The 26,377-nt window shown below is 35.8% G+C and overlaps 1 protein-coding gene across 5 annotated transcripts in view; it reads right to left on the bottom strand.

The window, feature by feature from the left end:
• Window positions 1-2,210: 2,210 nt before the first annotated feature.
• The window catches only part of LOC150090857 (membrane progestin receptor gamma-like), a 269,443-nt gene continuing 245,276 nt past the window's right edge, over window positions 2,211-26,377 (bottom strand). For 3 of the 5 annotated variants that reach the window (XM_090373177.1, XM_090373170.1, XM_090373187.1), the window contains one exon: window positions 2,212-3,676. In XM_090373177.1, the coding sequence (XP_090229303.1) occupies window positions 2,610-3,641 (1,032 nt within the window). In that variant the 5' untranslated portion in view covers window positions 3,642-3,676 and the 3' untranslated portion in view covers window positions 2,212-2,609. Of the gene's footprint in view, window positions 3,677-8,485; window positions 8,544-26,377 lie in introns of all 5 variants that reach the window. The other 2 variants (XM_090373154.1, XM_090373162.1) reach the window with 2 other exon arrangements.

The raw sequence follows: 26,377 nt of genomic DNA, 5'->3' as shown, positions 1-26,377 counted from the left end.
ATTTGGTAGAAATTGAACACCATTCTTTAAAAAATTAAAATTAGTTAACAAATCCTGAGGTTTGCTTTACAATATTGTATTATTTACAGACCTTAATATGTATATTACTATTAGCAGTACAAAAACAACAGATTTCAGTGAGCTTAAATAGTTATTTAAACTCATTTGGTCTGAACAGAAAAGTATTAATAAGCTCTTACAAAGATATTTATCACAGTATTTGCCAATGCATTGATCTCCTTTAAAAGTTACATAAGAGGGAAACTACTTTAACAAAGGATGTAAATATTTTTTTAAAGTGTCAGTGTACATACTAAAACTATACTCCACTGGTTGAAATTAATACACTACACATGTCACGGTTGCAGTTTTGTGCAGAAATTAATTCTGTACCTTGGTATTATAGAATCTTGCTACAATTTGGAAAAATTGACATTTTCTATATTTAGTCTATACATAATAATAATAAATTATTATTATGTGTTTGTTTGAAACAGATAGATTATAACAATAATAACTTCAGAAATAGGAGGTAGTGTCTTTGAACCCAGGAGCTATGTGATATTTCTCCTTCTCTAGTTTGAGCATTTTTTTTCTGTGGGAATTTTAAAGCTGGTATTGGGTAAAACTCTAGTCTGGCTCTTGGTTGGGGGGTGAGAGTTGCACTGTATCCATCCCCATGCTAGCATTGTCAGTGTCATCAGCCCACAGAGTTATTTTGTACACCTGGTCCTGCAAATTTCTAGAGTCCTTTAAAGCTAGCCATGCCCAAATCAAAATAAGGTGAAATGTGCATGGTCCTCAGGTTTGGTGGTAGTAGTAACTGTCCACAGCAACTATATATCCAGAAATTAACTTAATGATATGTATGTTAATGTAACTGTAGGTTATATCTCAGATAGGACAAATTTAAACTGGTAAAGGATGGTTGAAGGACAGATGTGTGGAAATTTGCATTCACCCAGAAAAGTAATTGATTATTAGAATAAGCTTTCACCTGGTGCTGGATAGTTTGAATAAATTTAAAGGAGGATTGGACAAATTATTAGAAAGGATGGGCAAGTATTTTTTTTTTTTTTTTTGTCTACCCCTTTTAATAATTTATGGGTAGTGATTATGGGAAACTGGTTGTGTTTTTTTTCGTTTAATGCTAGGGGTATGTTGAAGGGAGCTTGTGAGCCTTTGCTAAATTCTTGTGATTATCCGAGGCCCTTGTTAAAAAAAAAAATATATATAGTTTGATAAAATTTAACAGGCTATTTTAACAAGGGATGAACCTTAGCTGAAATTCATCTCAAGTGAGCCCCTTTTTAACAAGTCACAAACTGACAACAACCCCCCCATCCCAGCTGATGTATATAAACTTGTTCCCTTGTAACAGCCACTACTAACACTAAGATAATAATACTGCATTGATATATACTTAAGTTTGAAAGAGAAAAGCCAGTTTTTCTGATATAACATAATTCTGTAATACCAAGGTATAGAATAAAATCTTTGTGTGGTGTATTAATTTTAAACATAAGTTCTCTGGTCCATGAAAATATGAATGGCTATAGCATTCTTTATATTCAACAAAAATACAATTTTTGATTGAACCAAAACAAAAATTTGATGATTAATTCCAGATACTATTCAGAACACATTTACATATCTGTGCATTTGTATTTTCCATATGTGGAAATTACTAGTCTCCACATCTTTTTCATTCTTTCTTATAGCACCAAAGGTTCTGGTGGATGGAACCTGATACACAAGTCCAGAGTTGCTCATGCCTGCCTTACACTAACTGAAACAGGAGTTGTAGTAAAGGTGATATTTACAAAAATATGATTTTTCTCTGGCATATAATATTATGAAATTACTTCACAGAGACAACACATCACATATCTGTTCAACTGAAAAAAAAATGTTCAGTTTTTTCAATATATTAGTATTCTCCACGGCATAATTTACAAATATATGCTGTATGCTTAAATATGCTCTAAATACATTATACATAATTGCCTTAGATTGAATAATAATAAATGTATTATTTGGCAGTCTTTTTTTTTTTTTTTTTTGTTATACAATACCTAATGAAGATTTCCACCCTAATACTGTATAAAATATTTTTTTTGGTTGAATTAAATTTATTTAAATATTCAGAAGCAGATTTACAGTGTAATTTAGTTTTTATTTTATTTGTAAAATATTTTAATCTGTTAATAAACTTATGTACTTTTATGTATTTATAAAGTATATTTATTTAATAAAATTTCAAATGTATTATCATTGAAAATCATCCTGTTTAGTAGGGTTCATAATGTACATTATAAGAATGGCTACACTATACAAGTAAAAGATTTTATTTACATGTATGATTTATACATCATGAAATATATATAGTTAGTCGAACTACAGTATAACTGCACTCAAGTAGTCTGAGTTCTTTATCATTTGCCATCAATATAAAAAGTTTTTATGAACTGAAGAAGGCCCCTTAAATCTAACACATTTGGGATATTAATCCTGTGATAAATGCTGCTTGGAATCAGCTGATATCAAAATTTTAACAGTCAGGCTTCTCTACCTTTCTGAATTATTGCACTATTAGACAGAACTATTTCTCAATCTATGCGTGAAAATATGCAAGCATGCTTACATGTTGTGCGTTTATCATTTTTACTGTCATATTTCCAAGCAAATAAACCAAACAGTAAGATTATGACAATATTAGCAAGGAAAATAAAAGCAAACATGTACACTGACCAGAATGATGTTATGACATAATCATTTTCTTGAATGAAGTTTTGCCTTGTCATCATATCATGCAATGCACCATTCATTTGTTCACGGCTAGCTAGAATACCACAGATATGTAACAGTTGATGGCTATGGCCAACTATATCAAATTTGCCTGGTGCAAGTCTTTCTGGCAAGTGAGAAGCATATAAAAATCCAATTAGAAATGAAAATAGAAAGTGGCGAATGTAATGATCTGATGTAATAATATCTATGTCTTTACTATATATTATTCGATATGCTAAAGGTATACTGTCCCATATAAAGGGAAAAACAAATGCACCAAGACGAAAAAACTTTATTAATAAAAGATTTTCCATAAAGCGGGAAGAACATGCACAAATTATGCTAAGTATGGAATTTAGAGCACACACTTGTAAGTAAATGTGGTCCAACTGAGTATCATAAAATTCTTTTGGAAAACTGTATGCTCTATAAAGAATTCCAGCTCCAAAACTGTAAAAACTTAATCCACCATAATCCATAAAAAACCAGAAATGACGAGCCATGTTTGACATAATGTAAAATGTGTGAGCTAATGCACTAAGCATCGGATATAGGCATATTGTGATCATAAATGATGCAAATGACCATGAATATGGATCAGAGGTAATAACCTGTGTTTCCCATAGAACTTCTAGTATCCATATAAAATATAAAGTTGGAAGGAGGTGAGTCCATACGTTGAGTGTCTCATTTGTAGCAGCAAACCAACTCAGTAAGCACTGCTTAAGAGAACTGTCTGGTGGTCTGTAACCAGTGATAATGGCTATTTCTCTCAATTCTGGGGGCAACTGATCCTCTTTTAGAAGCTGTAGGTAAGGTCCTTCACTAAGTATTTGGGTGGCACCTATCATATTTGCATTTACTGTCTTGTATGTTAAATAATTTGCTGGAAAAAAAAAAAGAAAAAAAGAATATTACAAATAATAAAACTGATATTCAAAAACAATAGTATATAGGTAGTCCTCTGTTTGTGACAGGAACATATTCTTAGAAAGTATTACAAAATATTTTCCCATTAAGATCAGGGATGTTGAAAGCCAGCACAAGCCTCCAGGGCAAACAACTTCACTGGGCTTACTTCCCCATCAAATTCCTTTTTATATATAATTTATAGCATTTATAGTAGTAATGGTCAAGATCTGAGGAAGCTGACTGACCTGTCCCCTCACCATAATGTCCCTGGCTTAGATAACTGGCATAAACAGAGGATGTAATACTGTAGGATAATTTGTGATACTATTAATTTTTTTTTGCCAAATTTTCCCAGTGGAATAATAAAAGAAGGGGAAAAAATGCCTCCTTTTGAGTGGGAAAAGCTAAATGAATTTTGGGTCCCCACCTTTTGCTTTATACCTATCTGGATGGGACTCATCAACAAGATTTTGCCTGAGACATTCTACTCCTATTTATGTTCTGCTGAGTTGCAGATAGTAGTTGCAGTAGTAAGCATTACATGTGGCAATTTCACTCTGGTCCATTGGCTATAACTGTGAAACTGACAGCAAAATCACAACCCTAGTATTATCAACTACAGGGGATGGACAAAATAATGGAAACACCTGGGATAATAATTGCAAGTATGCACTAATCTGTTGGTAGGCCACCCTATGCTTTTAAAATAGCTTGTATTCCACATGGAATAGTCAAATAAACCTTGAACTGCGTTAAGAGGAATAGTGGACTATTCTTCATGGAGGAATATCTCAGACTCCTTGAGTAATGAAGGTGTAGGAAATCTGCTTCTTGCTCTCCTTTCCAAACATGGGAAAAACGTTGCTCAGTAACATTTAAGTCTGGTAATTGTACAGGTCATTGAACATGCTTATCCTCAATTTTATGCTCCTCAAATAAAGATTGGATATATCTGGCTGTGTATATTGGAGTATCATCACCTTGAAACATGACATCATTTGTGGGAAACAATGTTTGCACCATGGGATGAACAGAGTTACTCAGAATATCGAGGTAATCAGTGGCAGTAATTTGGCCATTCAGGGTGATGATAGGACTTAAAACATACCAGGATATTGTAGCCCAAACCATTGTTGAGCCTCCATGCTTGATGGTTGGCACAAGACAGTCAAATGATATGCCTCCTTTTACATTTGTCAAATGTAAACTCTCCCTGATGTTGGTAAAAGTGTGAAATGATTTGTCTGAAAATGTTTCCAATCATCAAGTATCCAGTTTTTTTTGCTCCTTATATACCATTGTATCCTCTTTCTACCATTACCATCAGTAACAAGTTACTTGGCAATAGCAGCTCTACCATAAATTTCAGGTTTATGAAGTTTTTGCTTAACTGTTTTGCTAGAAATTTGATTGCTTAGACTACATTAAGTTCTGCAGTTACTTTTGAGACGGTAGTTTATTTTTTGGGCTACAATCCTTTTCAGTGTCTGGCAGTCTCTTTCAATCAGTTTTGATTTTCTGCCACAATTTCTCCTACCAGATTTTGTTTTTCCTTACTTAGTGAATGCAGATATTATTTTTGATGTAGTTTCTCTGGATACATTAAACAAATCCCCAGTTTTAGTGACTGATGCTCCTGCTAAAGATGCACCAACAATTTGGTGCATCTTTAGCAGGTGCCTCTGGAATTCAGCAGACAAGTTGGTAATTTTCTTCATGTATCTTTTTATATCACCTCTAAATAAAGATTAGCTTTTATTATCTTTCCTTCACAGTATTATTATTAGCCATATGGTGCAAGGGAGCCTGAGGCTTATGTTGCACCAGCCAAAAAAAATTTCTGAACTATCCCGAGAGAGAGAGAGAGAGAGAGAGAGAGAGAGAGAGAGAGAGAGAGATAAAAGGGAATTGCCATGGAAGAGAAGAATGATGATATCCAGCTCAGGACCCTAGATGTGCCAAGCCCATACTCACCAGATCTGCAAGAAACAAACAAAAAAATCATCAACGCATATTCATACGTACATCATACAACCATTGCAAAAATTATTATTTTCGTATAAGGTGTTTCCATTATTTTGTTCACCCCCTGTAGGTCCTTCAAGTTAACTGGATATCCAGCTGCGTTATCGGGGATAAGCAAGGCTTTATTAAATTTTTTTTTTTCTTCTTTTACATGGTACACTGAGTTGACAAAAATCATGGGATATTTACCTAGTAACGGGTAGGCCCACCTTTTGCCTGGATAAGGGCAGTCATATGGCAAAGCACTGAGTTCACTAGTTCACGAAAGCATTCCACAGGTATTTCCATCCATGCCTGCTGCACCACTGTCCATAATTCCATTGCATTCCTGGGTGGAGGATTCAAAGCTTGAAAGGACCTTTCCACAGCATCCCAAACATGCTCCACAGGATTCATCTTCAGTGAACCAGGGTCCTGAGCTGGATATCATCATTCTTCTCTTTCTTGGTGATTCCCTTCTACTTCCCTTCTCTCAGGGTAGCTCGGGAATTTTTTTTTGGCTGGTGCAGCATAAGCCTCAGGCTTCCTTGCACCATATAGCTAATAATAATAATAACAGGGAGGCCATTCCATGGTGGTAAAATCTGTGGAATGCTCTTCATACCATGTTCTACCTGCCCCAGGGGCTCACATCTGGTGAGTATGGGCTTGGCACACCCAGGGTCCTGAGCTGGATATCATCATTCTTCTCTTTCTTGGTGATTCCTTTCCACTTCTCTCTCTCTGGGTAACTACTCGGAAATTTTTTTTTTTACCGGTGCAGCATAAGCCTCAGGCTTCCTTGCACCATGTGGCTAATAATAATAATAATAAGTTACCATGGCTCTGTGGGTGCACAATGACCTGAAGGGATGCAGATGATCTGCAAGGGTGAACATGTAACCTGGACCATTCAGAGATGCGTCTAGACGTCCCAAAGTGTGCGAGTTGAACACGCCCTAGACCATTACCAACTGTCCACCTGCCTGAACAATTCCTTGTTGACATGATGGGTGCATAGCTTTGTACAGTTTCCACCAGATATGCATGTGTTGTGGTATTAGCAATGGGACTCTGGTGGGCTGGCGGCTCCCATAACTTATTGCGGCTAATGATCGCCTGATGGGCTTGATGGAGATATTTCTGGTACCTACCTTGTTGAAGTTGGCGGTGATTTGTGCAACTATCACTCTCCAGTTGGCTGAAAAAATACAAGACAGATGGCCACGTTCATCCACCACCTTTCTCTGCCCACAGTGCTGTCCACAATGAGATGTTATTACGGAAATGAAATGGTGTATTCCCGATATACTCTTGATACTGTCGAACGGGGATAGTGCAATTTCTGTACCACCTTCGCGATAGAGTGACCCATGCGTCTTGCACCCACTATCATCCTTCCTTCAAAGTCAGTTAACTCATGATGTTTATCCATACTAACATCGAATTACCATCTACGTGAATGCAGTGTACCTATATACCTGCCAAGTGGTGGGTTCATCCACTAGTGAGAGGGGTGACAGCATCGTGTTGCCCAGGAAGCAGGTATCCCATGAATTCTGTCCTTTCAGAATAATCCTTAATGAACATAGAGAAATATGAAGTATGTAATATTCTGGAATTAAGTTGGTCATCAAGTCTTCCATTGTCAATTTCCATATTTTGATTAAGAATACTGCAATGGCTGACCTGAATGTTAAACGATTTTTTAATGTTCAGGTCAGTGGTTGCAGTATTCTTATCAATATGAGTATACCTGATGCCCGAGGTCTCTTTTATTATAGCTTCCATATTTTTCATAACCTGGTCATTTCCTTTTGTAGTTTTGAAAACACGTGATAGTGCCACACTATGGCATATTCTTTAATTTTGTCAGAATGCAAGCAAACCTTCATCACAGTGGTTCATCATAAGTGTGTCTGAGTCCATCACATTTCTTCACATCCAGTTAGTTGTTTTAACATTTCTAATTTTTGCTACTCAGTAGATTGTTTTTTAGGGTTTTCACTAGTGCCATGGCCAACACTAGGCAAACTAGATGATTGCCTAGGGCAGTTTCCAAAACTTTTTGTCATGGAATACTTTTCATTTCACGGTATATTTACAGAACACTTCATCTCACAATATATTTATGGAACACTTCATCTCACAATATATTTACGGAACACTTACGAAACACAAGTTTAACAGGAGCCAAAGAACTGTTTGCTAATATTTTATTACATATGACGTACTGTGAATCAGGAGCATCCTTATTTCCAACACATATAAAGCCGAAATTCAAATAATTGTCATCATACTTTCACTTTGGTCTTTTATTAGTTGGTTCCTGTTTTTTCACTTCGGATTTTTGGGGAACAAAAGGTGTTCATTTTCATCGACCACAGTTGTAATACTAGAAGTACTTGCTTCTCATTTTAAAGTTCCTTTTTTTTTCAGCCACAAATCCACGATCATTTATTTTAATAATAATATTTTGAAATACTGATAATTATCAAAAAAAATTTATACAAGGAAGTGAGTTTATTTATAGCAGTAGCTTCCCCCTCTCCTTCAAACCGTGTACTCCAGGATAAATTGCATACAAATGGCATATTAGATCACTACATTGCTACTTTTTCGTAGATGGAATTACCTCTATGCAAAAGCCTGCCAAAATAAAGTGTTCCGCAGTCTATTTGATTATTATTCTATGCCGGTATATTAATAACTGAAAAAAAAAAAAAGTTAAAAATTATAATTAAAAATCATTAAAAATCATGAGCTTTTCAAAACTTACCAGGGTGGATGCACACATCTGAGGCTTGTCCAGAGTGCCGCATACCCTTGCACCATCCCTGAATATTGCATATATAATACTTGATTGTCATATCAGACACACACACACACACATTTGTAGCATATGAAGGGGCAGTTTGGACACAATTTGTAACTGTTAGTATCACTTTGGCACTACATAGTGGTACATTAAATTTACTTATTCTGTATTGTTGCATGAATACTGACTTTTTTCAATTTTAATAATGTTGTTATAGTGATTTGATGTAGCAAAACAATATGGATAATAAAAATTGTAATTGTTAAAAATAAAATAAAAATATGACAATTTTTATATTATAATTTGTTCAGTTATTTTAGGTCGGGGGTCGGCAACCTTTTTTTTTGTGTGAAGAGCCATTTATGATCTAATAAAAAAAAAAAAAGAGAGAGAATCTGAAGAGCCGCACCTCAGCTCAAGCTGGGGGAAGGGGGGAAGTTTTTTAAGAAAAGGAATAGTGGGAAGGTGTTTTATTAAAAAAAATATATATTTTGAAATATTATTTATTAATAACTGAAAGAAAAGTAATAAAACATCCAATTAGGTACGAATTAATATATATGACTTTTCCCACTGAACTTCTTGAGCGAATCTCTCAACATCAGGCGAGTATACCATAATTTTCATCTTCAGACATGTTGAGAGACTTGCATTGCAGATGGTTTCTTCATTTATTTTTAATATAGTTCATGTTCGAAAATATTTGCTTGCAGAAATACGTCAAACTAAAAACTGAGAGAAGTCCAAACGCAACTATTTTCAAATCTATATACTTGTCCAGTTAGCTACTCCACACATTGAACACAATTTGGTCTTGCTTTTTCAACTCATCTATTGCCATCCATTTGTGTAGAAAAATTGCAAGGGCAGCCTTTTGCCTCTCCAAATCCTCAATTTCAGTTTTAAGGCATTTTAGTCTTGCCCTCCATGTTCTTGATTTTTAAGTCCTCTAACTCCATTTCAAATTATGCTTCATGTGGGCTAAAAGTTAAAGAGCTGCAGTTACATGTTCAAAGAGCCACATGTGGCTCGCGAGCTGCAGGTTGCCGACCCCTGTTCTAAGTGTTTATATTTTCATTTGGTGTCTGTGATGAATAGATGCCTGTGGCCAGGGCCATGCTTGCCATACATAATTATTCCTCTGCATTTAATAGCCCGACATGAAGACATTCTCTTCTGCCACAATTAGAAAATTTTCTGGAACTAGTTTACTGATATTGATTTTTAATTCCTTTATGTTGGGGGGAGGGAAAAATTATGCTATGTAATCTGAAATCAGCATGCACATCCTTAAGACCCAATATGTGTCCATTTCAGTGGTCTTTTGGTACTTAGGAACAGAATTTGGATGAGCCAAACTGGTGAGTACAGAATGAATTTTTTGCCAACAGCACAGTGGCTTGCACTGCATTATAGGTAAAGCAATATCTGATGGCAAAATGAATGCTTCAGGTGGGACATTCTCCCTAGTCTTTTGATTTGGCTCCATTTAACTTCTTTTACCAAGTATAAAAACTTTAGGAAATACACATTTTGAGTCTTTGAATGAAGTCTAATATATAGAGGGTGCTAAAATTGATACCAGTAAACTTGTTCCAGAAATGCTTTCAATTGTGACAGAAGAGTGTGCTTCATGTAGAGCTGCCTAAGGGAAGGATCAAAAGCAAATAATTGACAAGTTCAATTTTAACTTATTTATAAAGTCATTTCTATGACTTTCATGCCATACCTCGTAAATTCTAAATAAATATTGCTGAAGAAACATATAAACACATTAGTAATCATTGATAATTAAAAGTTTTTGCTGATGGATGGACATTGATCTCATATATACAGCCATCACGAGTTTCCCTCCAACTGAAAAGGCACTTACCTACAGGGAAGTGAAGGACTTTTGAATTTGGTCGGCCTTTCGTCTTTTCAGTTTTCAGTTTTGTTCAGTGTCGTGTGAAGTGCACAATGTCTTCTCGTAAACATTTAACTTTAAAAGATAAAGTCAAACTCATTAATGCGTATGATCGGCAAAAAAATAGTGTTTGCAATCTCGCTGCAAAATGCAAAATCGGGAAGACGCAGGTAAGCGACATCCTAAAGAAAAAAAATGAACTGCTCAAACAATTTTGGCAACACGGAAATGATCAGGTTCAAAAATCATTCCCGAAAACTGTTGGACTTCAAATTGACAATGTTACGTATGAGTGGTTTTGTCGGCTCACGTGCTAAAAAAATTCCCATTAATGGGCCTATTATTAGGGAAAAGGCTTTGGAGGTTGCGAAATCTATGGGAGTAAATGAGTTCAAAGCTTCTGTGGGATGGCTAGACAAGTTCAAAACTCGGCATAAAATTTCTTGGAAAACCGTAAGTGGTGATGTTGATACTGGTGTTGTAACAGAGTGGACCGTCAAATTGGAAGATTTATGTTGCGATTTTGAAGCTAAGGATATTTACAACTGTGACGAAACAGGGTTGTTTTTTTAAAGCTCTTCCTGAAAAAAACAATGAGTAGAAAAAACGAAAAGTGTCAGGGCGGAAAAATTTCTAAGGAACGCTTGACTGTACTATTGTGTACAAATATGCTGGGAGACTTTGAACAACCTCTTGTTATAGGAAAACCACAAAATCCTTGTTGTTTCAAGGGCATAAAGTTGAATCTTTTGAATGTTGACTGGAAGTCTAATAATAAAGCGTGGATGACACGAGATATCATGAGCGAATGGATAACTCACTTTAACCAAAACATGATTCGTCAAAACAGAAAAATTATTCTTTTCATGGATAATGCTGCATCTCACCCGCACATTGAATTGTCCAACATTCAAATCGTTTTTCTGCCACCAAACATATCTGCAGAATGTCAGCCCTTGGATTCAAGGGATAATAAAAAATTTTAAACTTCACTACAGAAAACGTGTTTTAAGACATCTCATTGCAAACATGAACGATGTAACATGTAACGAGTGACCTTGCAAAGAAAATCAGCATCCTAGATGTGATTCAATGGATTTCCTCTTCAGTAAATGCAATTAGAAAACAAACTGTCGTGAACTGTTTTGCAAAGTCTGGCTTCTCAAACGCAAAAATTGAAGTTGTGAACAGCAATGTGCAGAAACAAGAAGAACAAGAACTTCAACATCTATTGACAATGTACGAGATTTCAGCTACAAGTGACCCTGGTTACAAAGATATAGACTGGAACCTCACTACAGAAGATGGTGCTCTAGATATCAATGACATTATCATCGATATTTTTCAAGAAGTTCCTCATGAGGATGAAGAAATGGAAAGAGGTCATTCTGTCGAAGAACATATTAATGACAAACCACCGATGAAAATAGAAGAAGCGCTCATACAAATCAATCGTTTAAAAATGTTTTCCACCACTGAAGAAGATACTGAAGGACTTCCGATGGTTTCTTCACTCCAAACAAATGTTGAAAACAAAATTATCAGCCGGAAGAAGGTGCAGAAGAAAATAAGTGATTACTGTATGTATTTTTCTTAAGATAAAGTCATAATATGCATAGCACAATTGTATGTATATTATTTACAAAAATATTGTGCAAAATCTATATATAATTTAATTTAATTTTACATTAAACGTTTAACGATTTTTCTTTCTTTCTTTTTTTTTTTCGCTCAGACTTCTTGTTAGCGGACACTTCTCTCTAACGAACAGATTTTCGTTCCCCATGGCTGTCCGTTAAAGGGAAGTTTCACTGTACTTGGATTTTAGGAAAACTTTTGCTACTGTGGCACATGGAAGATTACTGTACAAATTGCGGTAGTATGCCATTAAAGGAAAGTTGCTACAAGGGATAAAATGATGGTTGAGTGGGAGACGACAGAGAGTGGTAATCAATGGACAGTGCTCTTCGTGGACAAATGTTAATAGTGGAATTCCCCAGGGTTCAGTGTTGGGCCATTGTTGTTTTGTATATTTATCAAGGTATATCAGGTTTAATGTCCAAGTTTGCAGACAATACGAAGGTTGGCAGGGTTGTTAATGACAGTAAAGACAGTATGCTACTCCAACTGGATCTAGATAAGTTGGGCAAATGGGCTGAGAAGTGGCAACTGAAGTTTCACATTGACAAATGCAAAGTACTGCATATGGGTAGCAATAAACCAAGAGAAATGTACCAACTGTGTGGTACTACACTCAGGGAAGTGGAAGGTGAAAAAGACCTGGGGTAATTGTGCAGTCAAATATGAAGTTTGCTGAGCAGCGCAAATGGGCTGCCAGGGCAGGTCATGGAGTCTTGTAATGATATACAGGAATTGTGCTAGCAGGGACAGGGAAGTGATTATCCCGTTGTACAAAGCAATGGTCAGGCCACATCTAGGGTACTGTGTACATGTCTGGAGCTCATTTTAGGAAGGATGTAGAGTTACTAGAACAAGTACAAAGAAGGGCAACAAGATTGGAGAGGGGAACAAAGGGGTGCTCGTACCAAGAAAGGCTTAAGTTCTGCAACTTGTAGTGCCTGGAGAGTAGGCACCTGCGAGGTGATCTGATTGAGGTGTATAAGGCCTTGAATGGGTTGAGCAAGCTGAATGCTGATGGGATTCTTCCTCTTGCTCAGATTAAGAACCTGAGGGGGCATAGATTCAAATTGAGGAAAGACAGTTGTAGACTAGATGTGTGGAAATTTGCCTTTAGCCAGCGGGTAGTTGACTAGTGGAACAGACTTCCATCTTTTGTTGTGGCAGTTGATAGCCTAAAAAATTTAAGGCTGAGATGGACAGGCATTTGGAACAAATGGAGGGGTGAAATGGGAGAGTTTTTTTTTTTTTTTTTTTTTGCTGATGCTGCATAAGCTTGCTTTCTTGAATCATATGCCTCTGCTCAGGGCCAGCTCTAGGCTTAGGCACAAGAGGCACAGGCCTAGGAGTGCAGTGGCTTTAGGGCACCAACATCGTAAAAAAAGTAATAGTATTAAAGAGGACCAGAGAGTTGAAGCGTTGTGGTACGAGCAGTGCCCCCCCTTCCAAAAGCCGTATTGCAAGGGGCATCGTTTTTAGCATTTTTTGTTTTTGGTTTGCCTATTTGATTTTTCGTACCAGGCGCTGTATTGCATGGGGGTCCGTTTTGATCAAAAATTCTCCAATTCATTTGTGATCAGCAATTAACATCTTCCTAACCAAACCTATTCACTGCTATCCGCATTTTCCTAACGTTGCCTGTCTCTGTGACTAGCGCGGAAAGGAGTTTTTCGAAACTGAAATTTATTAAAACTCATTTGAGAACAATATGAGTCAGGACAGATTAGATGGTTTAACAATATTATAGATTGAACGAGATATTTTAAAAGAACTTGATATGGAAGAATTGATAACAAATTTTGTGACAGTAAAAGCCAGAAAAGTTTTAATTTAGTTAAAAAATTGTTTTCTGCTACTATTTTCAATAATTATTCTTATACTTTATAGACACAGCTTATATACTTTATTTAAGAAGATTTTTTTTTTGCTTTGTTTTTGCAAAATTATTACATTTATTATTATATTATACACCTATTTTATAAGTATAATTTTAAATATTTTATTCAAGAATTTTTTTGTTTAGTTTTTGAATAATTTATTGTTGTTATATACCTTTTGTGAATAAAAGTTTGTAAATTTAATTTTATGTTAAATATGTTCTATTATGACATGCCTGTTTTGTAAAATTTATAAAGCTTAAAAATTTAAAATAAAAAAAATTATCAGGTGCTGAAAACCAAACTGGCCTATGGGCACCACATACCCTCAAGCTAAAGACAGAGACTGGTAATCAATTGACACTGCTCTTCATGGACTAATGTTATTAGTTTGAGTCCCCCAGGATTTGGTGTTAGGCCCATTGTTGTTTTCTGTATTTATCAATGATATTGATGAAGTATATCAGGATTAATGTCTAAGTTTGCAGACAATACGAAGGTTGGCAGGTTTGTCAATGACAGTAATGATAGTATGCTACTGCAACGGGATCTGGAAAAGTTGAGCATATGGGCTGAGAGGTGGCAATTGAAGTTTAACATTGACAAATGTAAAGTACTGCATATGGGTAGCAGTAACCCCAGAGTAATGTATCAACTGGGTGGTACTACACTAAAGCTGGTGGAGAATGAAAAGGACCTGAAGGTAATTGTGCAGTCAGATATGAAGTTTTCTGACAGTGCAGATAGGCTGAAGAGTAGCTCATGGTGTCTTGTCAATGGTATACAGGAATTTTTCTAGCAGGGATAAGGAGGTGATTGTCCCCTTGTAATAAGGCAATGGTCAGGCCACACCTTGAGTACTGTATACTGGTCTGGATGACTAATTTTAGGAAATATGTAGAGCTGCTGGAATGAGTACAGAAAAGGGCAACAAGATTGGTGAGTGGAACAAAGGGTTACTGTTACCAAGGAAGGCTTAAGTTCTGCAAATTGCAGTTTCTGGAGACTAGGCACCTGCGAGGTGATCTACTTGAGGTGTATAAGTCCTTGAATGGTTTGAGCAAGCTCGGTGGTAATGGGATTCTTCCTCTTGCTCATAATACTCATCTGAGGGGACAAAAATTCGAATTGAAGAAAGACAATTGTAGAATAGATGTGCGGAAATTTGCCTTTAGCCAGAGGTTGGTCAATAGTTGGAACAAACTTCCATCTGTTGTAGTGAAGGTCAACAACTTAATAAGTTCAAGGCTGAACTAGACAAACATTTGGAGTGAATGAATGGAGAGTTTTTTTTTTTGGATGATACTATAAGCTTGCTTTCTTGCATCATATGCTAATGATAGAAAATTTATCTCACAGTGTTATGATTCTATAAGTCATACAGAAAGAAAACATCTTGATCGGTTTTAAATATTTTATCACTACAAACAAAAATGCTTAATAGTAATAATTAATATTATAATATATTTACAATCTATCAATAATTATAATGTATTTAGAATGTGTGAAATGGTAAATGACCATTTTTTTGTATGGTGGATTGAATACCACAAAATTCAGCATACTGTTCTAGTAGCGAACAGGCTGTTGGAAGAGATTATGGAGTTCTCTAATTGATATACTGGAAACCTGTTGACAGAGGTAATTATCCCTTTATATAAGTAGTGATTAGGATGCATCTTGAATACTGCATATAAGTTCGGAAAGGCTTCAGAGAAGAACAAGAAGATTAGGTGAGGACACAAAAGGGTATTCTTACCAAGAATAATTAGGTTTCCATAAATTGCTGTACCTAGAAATTAGGCATCTGTGTGATCACTCAGTGGAAATGTTTAAATCTTTAAAAGGGTTAAGTAAACTAAATGGTGATGGCATCTTTACTCTTTCTTAGACAACACATTATACATTGGGTTGTAAATTAAAATTAAAATAGGATAATTGCAAAAGAGATGTGGCAATTTATCCTCAACTGGAGAGTAATTGATGGAATAAACCTTCCCCTAATAAGATGAAATTAAATTTGATTTAATTTTATTAATAAAATTTGAATAAAATTAAAGATGGATTAGTATTATTTTTTTTTTTTTTTGCTGACACTATATAAACTTGCTTCTTTGCATCATCTTACTAATACCAAAGGTTCATATTTTATGAAAAATTAAGATTTACTTTAAAATTCTATTTTCCCATTTCTTTTTTTGGAAACAGATTCCCACTAAGGTAAACAGCAGTAGCTAATTGTTTAAAATTATTATACAATTAATATCATCCTGATAACTTTAAAAATTTTTAAAGAACAAGACATTAAATGCTTATGTACTACACAATACCATTCCTCAAAAAAAAAAATTAGCTGCTTCTGAAAACTGATAACACTATGCTATGTGGGTGCAGAACAGTATTTAATAACTCACTGACATAAACAAATAATTTGTGAAATATCAAATGATATTCTTCTCCCCTATAATGTAAAGCAGTTTCTCAACTGGTGGGTTTTAAGATTGATTATTTTCATAAATATATTTTGTTGATCAAAATGTGTAGGTAAATTTTCTAAATATATTTAAGTATGGATGTATGATTTATAGGTGAGCCATGTTCTTAAAAGACTGGTGTAGAGTATTATCATTCTTCAATTTTTTGACAGTGCCTACATTATGACCTTAAATTTGTATTAGCAGCCACTTCCATGGAAGCTCTATTTTAGGTAAGCCTTTTCATTTTAATGTTTATTCCTTGAAAGATTAGTCATATTATGGGGGAGTTATTGGCAATGTTAAGTGCAGTAATTTGCAAATTAATATTATATTAGGAGAAACAGTACTCTAAATTTATCAAAATGCTATTGGATAATTAGCTATATAAATGGCAGGGTGTTATGTATTCATCTGATACCCTTGTGTTTAGTAGTATAAGAATGGGCGATTTTTGTTTTTTCCAATGAGACTTTTTTTCAGTGATAATCAGACACTGAAAACTTCAGTCAACAGCTAGGGATGGAAATCAGAGGAACGCAAGTGGATGACATCGCATAACCCAGGGCAGTTTTGGCCACCTATGTTGATGTTAATCGGAGTTGTCTTATTTTTCCAGAACTACGTAAGTGTCCACCTGGTTCTAAAAAAAAAAAAAAATATTTACAGCTTTGTCAAACGTTTTTATTCTTGAGTTTTGTCAATGTCATCCATCTGTGTTACAGGTGGATGACATCGCCTAGTTATTCTGCTAACAAAATTCTGCTACAAATTTCATAAAATGATTTTTATTCGCAGCAAAATTCATTAATTCTTAGCAGAATACTCGCTTTTTTTTTTTTTAGAAGTTTCGAACAATTATTTGTCTCCAATAAAAAATTATTTCTACCCCCCCCACCCAAAGGAAAAGATGTAGTTTAGGACAGGCTATCCTTGGTATGAAAACTGATCTCACCTTGAAAAATAGTGAAATTTACCTTTTATGTGTATCTGAAAAGCCGAAATTATTATTATTATTTTTTTTTTTACAGAATATTTAAATAGCTCCGATACGTTTCTTAACGGCTGCTGAGCATATTACGTAATATGATGAAAAATTAACATTATTGAAACAGCTACTTCCTTTCTGAAAATAGTAAAAATCCAGGTTAAAGCGGATAACGCAACGAACTTTCGCAACTTATTTTATTAACTTGTTTTAATTACGCCGCACTTCATACAACTATTTCGACATTAGTAAAAAAATTCTGTGTTCATGTAATTACCAATTACCAGTATTTAAAAGTTTTCTTTTTTTTTTTAATTCGACCCACATTAAATGATTAGGATTCATCATATTAATTAAAGCTATCCTTCATCAGGAGAGGAGAACAAACTTTTAATTCACTTTCCGATTACGAATGTATTTTTACCCCAGAAAATATTTTGGTTCAGTGCGAAAACGAGTGATCAAGATTTTCTTTTCGGATTTTATGTACAGGTATCGGACCATTTATCCGGCTTCCAGAAATCCGGATATTTTTGAAATTGGCTAGCTTCGAATCCGGTGAGATTTTTTTTTTTTTTTTTTTTTTTTGACTACGTGCAGGTTATTATTATTATTATTATTAGACATAGAGTGCAAGGAAGCCTGAGGCTTATGCTGCACCAGCCAAAAAAAAAAAAAAAAAATTTTCTGAATTACCCCGAGAGAGAGAGAGAGAGAGAAAAATAGAAGGGAATCACCAAGAAAAAGAAGAATGATGATATCCAGCTCAGGACCCTGGGTGTGCCAAGCCCATACTCACTAGATGTGAGCCCCTGGGGTTAAAACTTGCATCGGCCGGGAATACAGGTGCGGAATATAGCAAGCGTGAACCATAGCAATCAATCGCACGTCAGTTTCAGTATGACAGCTGATATGTACACTTGCTCCTCTACATATATGATTATTTGTCCCAATTTATTATAATTTTCATTTAATACCATGTCTAAAAGGAAACATTTTGCGCTCAGTATATCGAAGAAAGTGGAGTTACTTATGAGACTCGATAAAGGTGCATCAGTGCGGCATTTGAGTATGGTGTTGGTACATCTACTATCCATGATATCAAGAAACAGAAGAAACAGATACTTAAATTCTACGGTGACAGTGATGTGCCTAAATTAATGGACAAGCGAAAAACTTTACACCAGTCGAAGAGTGTTAGACGTGGACAGAGTGTTGCTTGAATGGATTAGGCAGCGTCGGAGTAAAAAGATTCCACTTGCTCGTTCCATTATAATGGCCCAAGCTAAACTTTTTCACCAGGAGTTAAATTTAACAACTCCATGTGAATATTCATCTGGGTGGTTCAACAGATTTAAACAAAGGCACGGCATTCTCAAGCTGAAGGTTTGTGGAGAAAAGTCTTCTGCAGACAATGAGGCTGCAGAGGCGAATTTAGATGAATTTGCCAAGTTGGTTTCTGATGAGAGACTGTCAGCTGAACAGGTGTACAATGCAGATGATACTACTTTATTCTGGCGTTACATACCAAGGAAATCGTATGTAACACCAGATGAGTCAGGGTATAAGGATTCCAGGGAACTGCATGTTCCAACGCAGCCGGCACCCGCAAGTGCAAATTACTCACTGTTGGGAAAAGTCAGAATCCTAGGGCATTTAAAGGGTATGAAACGTATTTTATTTCAGTCTTTGAGATTAAATGTCTGGTGAGGAAGAAATAGGGAAGAATTTATTGGAATACGCAAAAGTTTGTCATGTGAAGTAGCCAAGTCACTTGATGAAGGGGTTATACAAGCGTGTATAAACATTGATGGTGATGTTCCAACTCACTGATAGTGAAATAGTAGATATGGTAATGAATGCTAATAAGAACAAATCAGATGAGGGTGATGACGATGCACTGAAAGAAAAAGAGAAAGTGTCTATAGATAGGTGCATCAGCATGACTGAGGAACTGACACTGGTTTCCAAAACAATAAACTATGCGGTGAAGTCGCCAGTGCCGATTCTGCAGCTGCAGAGAAATTTTGTGATGTGTTGAAAAAAAATCCCTTCTTAATCTCCACAGCCCTCAACTTCCTCAGCGGCGTGCTTATCAGCTGGAGAGTTAATTCTGGCCACGATGCTCGAAAGGTAAAACTTTGTGGGGGGTGGAATTATATGATGATGTTATATATTTATATTTAGTTATTGTTTTATTTATTTCGTTTTGTTCCCTTTTAATGTTTATCCACTTTATTGTTATTTCCCCCACTTACGCATCTGACTTTTACTTCCTAGTAGACTTCCAAATTCAAGGGAACTTCTCGATTAATTATAATTCCCTTCGGAAGAACTGGGTGTTCCAGGATGACAAACTACACACACAAATATATAATATAACATAGTTTATTTATATGTATATACAACATAAAAAAATGAACAAACTGAGGCATGTACTATTAATATTTAACTTTGTCTACTTAGTATTAGTTATATATACAATTACGTACATTGGTTATACTCTATTAACGTTATCCCTTCCTTTACAACACAAACAATATTAGTACAGCAACTGTTATAGTTTCTTCCTTGCACATGATCCATAATTTCCTTACATGTTCCATAATTCTTACCTTATACACTGGTCTAGGACTTTACCCTCCCCTTCCAAAATGCTAATCATACCTACATTTTTCAGGAAACAACTTATGACAAATATTCCCTTTCTCTCCTTTGCTTATAACATAACATATGTTTTATTATTAATCAAAGCCACTACTATCATTAACACCCTTTTCTTCTTCTTTAGCTCCTTTCACTAATTACAAAGTTATACCTGTCAAAATTCTATTATTATTATCTAACTTATCTCTCTCTACATTACGTATATATTTTTATACATGTATATATCTCTTAGTATCTTAAATCTCCACTAATCTGTTATTAGGGTCCTAAAGTCCTTTAAGGTAACGAGAATACTATGTTAGTCACTTACTTAAATTTCCTCTTAGTCGGCTTTGCTGTTTTGTATCCTTCCACTCTTAGTTGGAAATTTCATCATCGTATATCGGGGAATTCATTCTAGAACTAGCGAATTTTCTAATGAGGATCACGATTCTGGTATTTTGGTGGACTCACTGTACACCTTAACTGGGCTGGCACGTTACTTACTATCATACTCCGTCGATATGGGGACTGCTATCTTCATCCTGAGGCTTTTTTCCAACTTACACGGGCTACTTCCATTCGCCACTTTATCGAGCTACTAATTCCGAGTTTTCGCTCCTTTCTCTCGAGCTACTGATTCTGCCGATTTCGCTCCCTTTCTCTCCACCTTATTAAAACCTTTCATAAGGAAAAACTCATAGGGTGCTACCCTCGTTTTCTCGCTCCACCTATAAAAAAACACTTTCAAGAAGAAGACCTCACAGGGCGCTACCCTGCTCTTTTCCCACCACGACCAAACACTCAACTGTTAACTGACACATATTTCCTGCCACAACAGAACCCTCAACTGTCCATGTTACTAACTCATCTTCGCAAAACACTCCCAAATTCTCAACTCTGTGTCTGTCACATTTTATAACACGACACAAAAACTCAACTGCCTGTCCTAACTCATTTTCCCAAACGCCGACGAGAATCTAAACTTTCTTTTCCTAACACATTTCCACACACCCCCACATACTCAATTCGGGGTTCCGACTTTACTAATTCATCTTCATAACCACCCACATAAAGCTCAACTGAGGGATCTGTGTCTGTTTCCCCCCCCCCCCCCGCTCATTCCTTTTTGTCATTTCAATCACGTACCGCCCTAGTATGTCAAGTCTGCCCCCCTTTTTTTTTCTATAACCAATCTTCTCCTTTTCTTCGACTTTCTTTCTGCCCTATTCGTCCTTCGACTTTTCTCAAGATAATTTTACTATGTACAATACAACCTCTTATTTTAATAAATTATAATTTTCCCAGATGTCTGTTCCTTTGAAGCGCGCCGCTACTTTGTTTGTGCCTTTAACGAATTTGTTTTTCACTATCTTCTAACCTAGCGATCGCCGACAGTCGGACGCTAATTTTAAAATCTCACTAGAGCATTTGACCCCTATTTACCACCAGGCTGGACTCCGGGGGTCCTCGATCAAAAGGAATGTCCGACCGATTGTGTCCTTCACGTATTGTTCTGTCCTAGCCTAAATTGTTCGCACCTCCTCGTCAGTAGCTCTGGCTACGTTCGGCCCGTAGTCTCCCACGCTAACCTTTGCTCGTTACCTTGTCTACATTTAATCCATTTGCCTGTGACCCATTATCTAATTAGTATTTGTGACCAGTACTGTTCCGCTGCCCCATGTTGCCATTTCCTAATCTTTATTTTACATTAATCTCACTTTTTTTTCTAAAATATTAAACATGTAAGATTTTACATCTTACAACTTGCTGACATTATGCCTGTCTCCTCTCTCTTTTTGTAATTTTATAATTTTTCCTGCGCATGTTCGTCGAACATTTCTTTTTTGCTTCAATCAAATTCAGCGCATAGTTGCGAGTGCTGCATAAGCATTTAGGGAAATTTCGACTTACGTAGAGTTCCGCGGAACGCAACTGTTACATTAATCGGGGTGTGGCTATTCCACATATGTAAGGCAAAACAAGGAAGCAAGATTGGGGCCTAATCCTAATTATACCTAATCAGCAAAATAACAAAAAAAAAAAAAAAGAAAAAAAAAAAAAAAGAGACATGAACAATTCATTTATCCAATCCTAATTTATTCAGGCTATTCACTTCCACAAAAAAAAAGAAAAAAGAAAAAAAAAAAAGATTATTTGAACCGTGTGTTTAAAGATACTTCCATTTAAAATGCAAAAGCTCAGCCATACAGAAGCACTAGGAATCTGAGCAACTATAAACTGTCGGCTATATATGGAGAACCCAGTTGGAACTTGATGCCCACATAGCGTTAGGGATATACGCTGAGAGGCACAACTTTTTATACCTTCTTGTATTACGTGTGTAATTAGTACTAATATATTTACTTGAATGTAGCTTGCTTTCTACCGACTTTGAATTTAGATTGCTTGAGAGGTCAAAAGGTTTTCCACTCAGTTCCTGATTTGTAAAGATTTTCGGCCGTATTTGCCCAGATTTTTTTTCCCCGATTAGCTATCCGAGAAAGAAATTATCATAACATTCCATCTGCAGTAGCACAACCAAAGGTGCATTTGGATCCCTCAAGAAATTCGTACATATCATTACTATTATCAGTTAAAATTATTATAAACATCGTAATTAGTTTTATTTCGCCCACTTTAAGAAAAACTATCAAAAAATAAAAGGAAACGATATAGTTTTCTAAGTTAAAATACACGCTGATTTTTTTATAAATTAAGACTGTCACAATAATAAATAAATATATCAGATATAAACATTTCACCCCTAATATTAATTTCTAGTTACATTCCTGCATCTATGGAAACAACCTGTTTCACTTGACATCGTTTTTGATGTCAAGGGAAATAGTAGTGAGTTTCTCTTTCCAGAGCGCATCACTTCAGCTTAGCATCATTTTAAAAGTCTATCGGTTCATAACCGCTCAGAATACACATAATCTTTAAAATCTGTATTTATATATAATTCATTGCTTGCATATTTTTTTTTTTTCTCGCAAAAGAGTCTTTAGTATACCCCAACATAAAAAATAATTATAACTTTCGAAGTCGTGAGGGTCTGAAACCGCGTTTGCTCATAACAGCTCTAATCCTCCTCTGTTTATTTTTAAAGGAAACACAAAAAACTTTGGAAGGAAATTGATTTTTATGAATTTTCACGGTTCATTTTCTCTATTTCATCGTAGTACGAATGACACTAAGTGAACAGTGATTTGCCGAGACCAAACCTAAACATTTTAATGTTTAGGTTTGGTCTCGGCAACACTAACATGCTGTTAGTGTTACCAAGACCAAACACTAGGTTTGGTCTTGGTAACACTAACAGCATTACCTGCCTGACTATCACTAATTATTAAAATAAATATTTATTTTATGGAAGAGATACGAATGATTATCACAGTTGACTTTGGTTGTATATTACTGTACTATGATAGTATAAAACAGAGCTACAATGCTCAATATTTGTAGACGAATAAGAGAAATTTACCTCAATATGGTACGTAGAACACTTCCGTATGATCATCATCAGTCATTTTCAATCCACTGCAGGATGAAGGCCTCTCCAGCAACTTTCCAGTTCCTTCTGTTTTGAGCACTGGCCATCCATTTACTACTCAAAAACTCATGAATTTCATCTATCCATCTCCGCCTTTGTCTTCCAGGTTTTCTTCTAGCTCCTCTTGGGTACCATTCTGTTATTTTCTTAGTCCATCTGTCATCATGTCTTCGAGCTATGTGTCCTGCCCAAGACCATTTTAGTTCTTTAGTTTTCATAAGGATGTCCTTTACTTGAGTTTGCTGCCTAATCCATGTGTTTCTCTTCTTATCTAACAGTCTGATTCCCAATATAATTCGTTCCATTCTTCGCTGTGTAGTTCTTAGCTTCTCTTCCATTCTTTTGGTGAGTGCCCAAGTTTCACTTCCATAAGTCATGGTGGGGAGTATACATTGATTCATTATTTTACGTTTCAGACAAACTGGGATATTGCTCTTCAGTATGTGACTATATTTCCTGAATGCTATCCATCCAAAATTTATTCTCTTGATTTCCAGCCATTTATCATTATTACAGCTAATAACTTGTCCCAGATAAGTATATGACTCCACCTTTTCAATTACTGCTCCTTCAATCATTATTTCCCTTTCCGTGGCATACTTGTTCATCATTACTTTTGTTTTAGCCATATTCATCTTTAGTCCAAAATTCTTACTAACTGTGCATAACTGATTAAGATTTTCCTCTAATTCTTTGGGATCGTGGCTTATGACCACAATGTCATCTGCAAATCGTAAATGGTTTAGGTACTCTCCGTTCACATTGACTCCTTTCTGCGACCAGTCTAATCTTCTGAAAGCTTCCTCAAGGGCAGCAGTAAACAGCTTCGGAGATATTGTGTCTCCTTGTCGAACTCCTTTCTCGATTTTAAATTTGCTACTGTCTTTGTCTAGTCTAATAAAGGATGTAGCACTCTCATATACTTTCTTCAAAATCATAATATATGGAGTATCTATGCCTTGTCCTTCCAGTGCCCGAAACATTGCCTTATGCTGTATGGAGTCAAATGCCTTTTCATAATCCACAAATGCCAGGCATAATGGTGTTTTATATTCATTTGCTTTCTCCATTAGCTGTGATAACCCCAGGGGCTCACATCTGGTGAGTATGGGCTTGGCACACCCAGGGTCCTGAGCCGGATATCATCATTCTTCTTTTTCTTGGTGATTCCTCTCTCTCTCTCTCTCTCTCTCAGGGTAACTCGGGAATTTTTTTTTTTTTGGCTGGTGCAGCATAAGCCTCAGGCTTCCTTGCACCATATAGCTGCTAATAATAATAATAATAATATTACGTGAAGGTGATCCATAGTTGAGAATCCTGTCCTAAAGCCAGCTTGCTCTTTCGGTTGATTCTCATCAAGTATTCTTTCTAATCTGTTAGTAATGACCCTTGTGAACAACTTGTAGATATGGGATAACAAGCTAATTGGTCTATAATTTCTTTATTGGTCTATAATTTCATTATTCCACTGCTTAGGCATCACACCTTTTCTAATGCACTTTGTGAAGAGCCTTGCCAGTTTTTGTGTTATGTTTCTTCCTCCCAATTTTAACAACTCTACAGTAACTTCATCTTCCCCCGGGGCTTTCCGATTCTTCATTTTCTTCAATGCATGTTCTACCTCATCAGGAAGAATATCGGGTATGTCGTATGTGTTGCTACTTTGCAATCCATCTTCCCCACTGCTGGTATCATTCCCTCGCTCCTTGTATAATTCTCTATAGTAGTCTTCTGCTATTTGAATTATGCCTTCTCTGCTGTTTATAAGTACACCATCGCTATTCTTCAGTTTCAGTATCATTTGTCTTTCTGTATTACTGCTCATGGCTGCTGATTTAAATCCTTTGTTTTCCCTTAATGCTTGTTCTACTTTTCTTGTGTTAAATCTTCTTATGTCCTCTCTGAGTCTCTTTCTAATGGCTTTGCATAACTCAGTATACTCAATTTTCTCCCTGTCAGTGTTTTTCTTGCTCTTCATTTGTCGTCTTTGGTTCATCATGACAAGTGTTTCTTGACTAATTTTTTCTTCTTTGGATTTCTGTTTCCCTATAGGTTTCTTGGGCTTTATCACTTTCAGAAAGTTGTAATATTCCTCGTCGATATCTTGGTCCTGAGCAGTCTGCAGAAGCTCAAACTTGTTCTTAACTTCCAGTACATACTGCTTTTTCTCCTCCTCTGTTATTTCAAAGACCTTTGTATTATTTACTCGAGTCAGTTTTTTCCTTTCCTTTCCTACATCTATATCAAGTGTACATCTTACCATTCTGTGATCACTTCCAACATTTACCTTATTCAGGACGGTAACATCATTCACAATATATCTTCTGTTAGTGAGGATGAAGTCGATTTCATTAGTAGTTAATCCATTTGAACTCTTCCATGTCCACTTTCTGTTCACCCTTTTCTTGAAAAAAGTGTTCATTACTGACATTCCTTGAGATTCTGCAAATTCCACAAGTCTTTCACCTCTTTTATTTCTTTCACCAATTCCAAAATTTCCTATAGTTCCTCTTTCTGCGCTGTTTTGCCTTTTTCCAACCTTAGCATTGAAGTCCCCCATAATAATGGTGTAGTGGGTTTTCTGCTCATCTAGAAGACTCTCAATTTCAGTGTACATTTCTTCAACCTCTTCATCATCATGGCTCGATGTTGGTGCATAAATCATTATAATCTTTAGCTTGTACCTCTTAGAAATCTTGAGTATTAGTCTTGACACCCTTGGTGATGTACTTTTGAATTCCAAAATGTTGTTTTTAAAATCTTTATGG

This window comes from Mastigoproctus giganteus, chromosome 1 (assembly GCF_048544385.1).
Source record: "Mastigoproctus giganteus isolate SK-2022 chromosome 1, ASM4854438v1, whole genome shotgun sequence".
Lineage (NCBI taxonomy): Eukaryota > Metazoa > Arthropoda > Arachnida > Uropygi > Thelyphonidae > Mastigoproctus > Mastigoproctus giganteus.
This window is presented reverse-complemented; position numbering and strand designations above follow the sequence as displayed.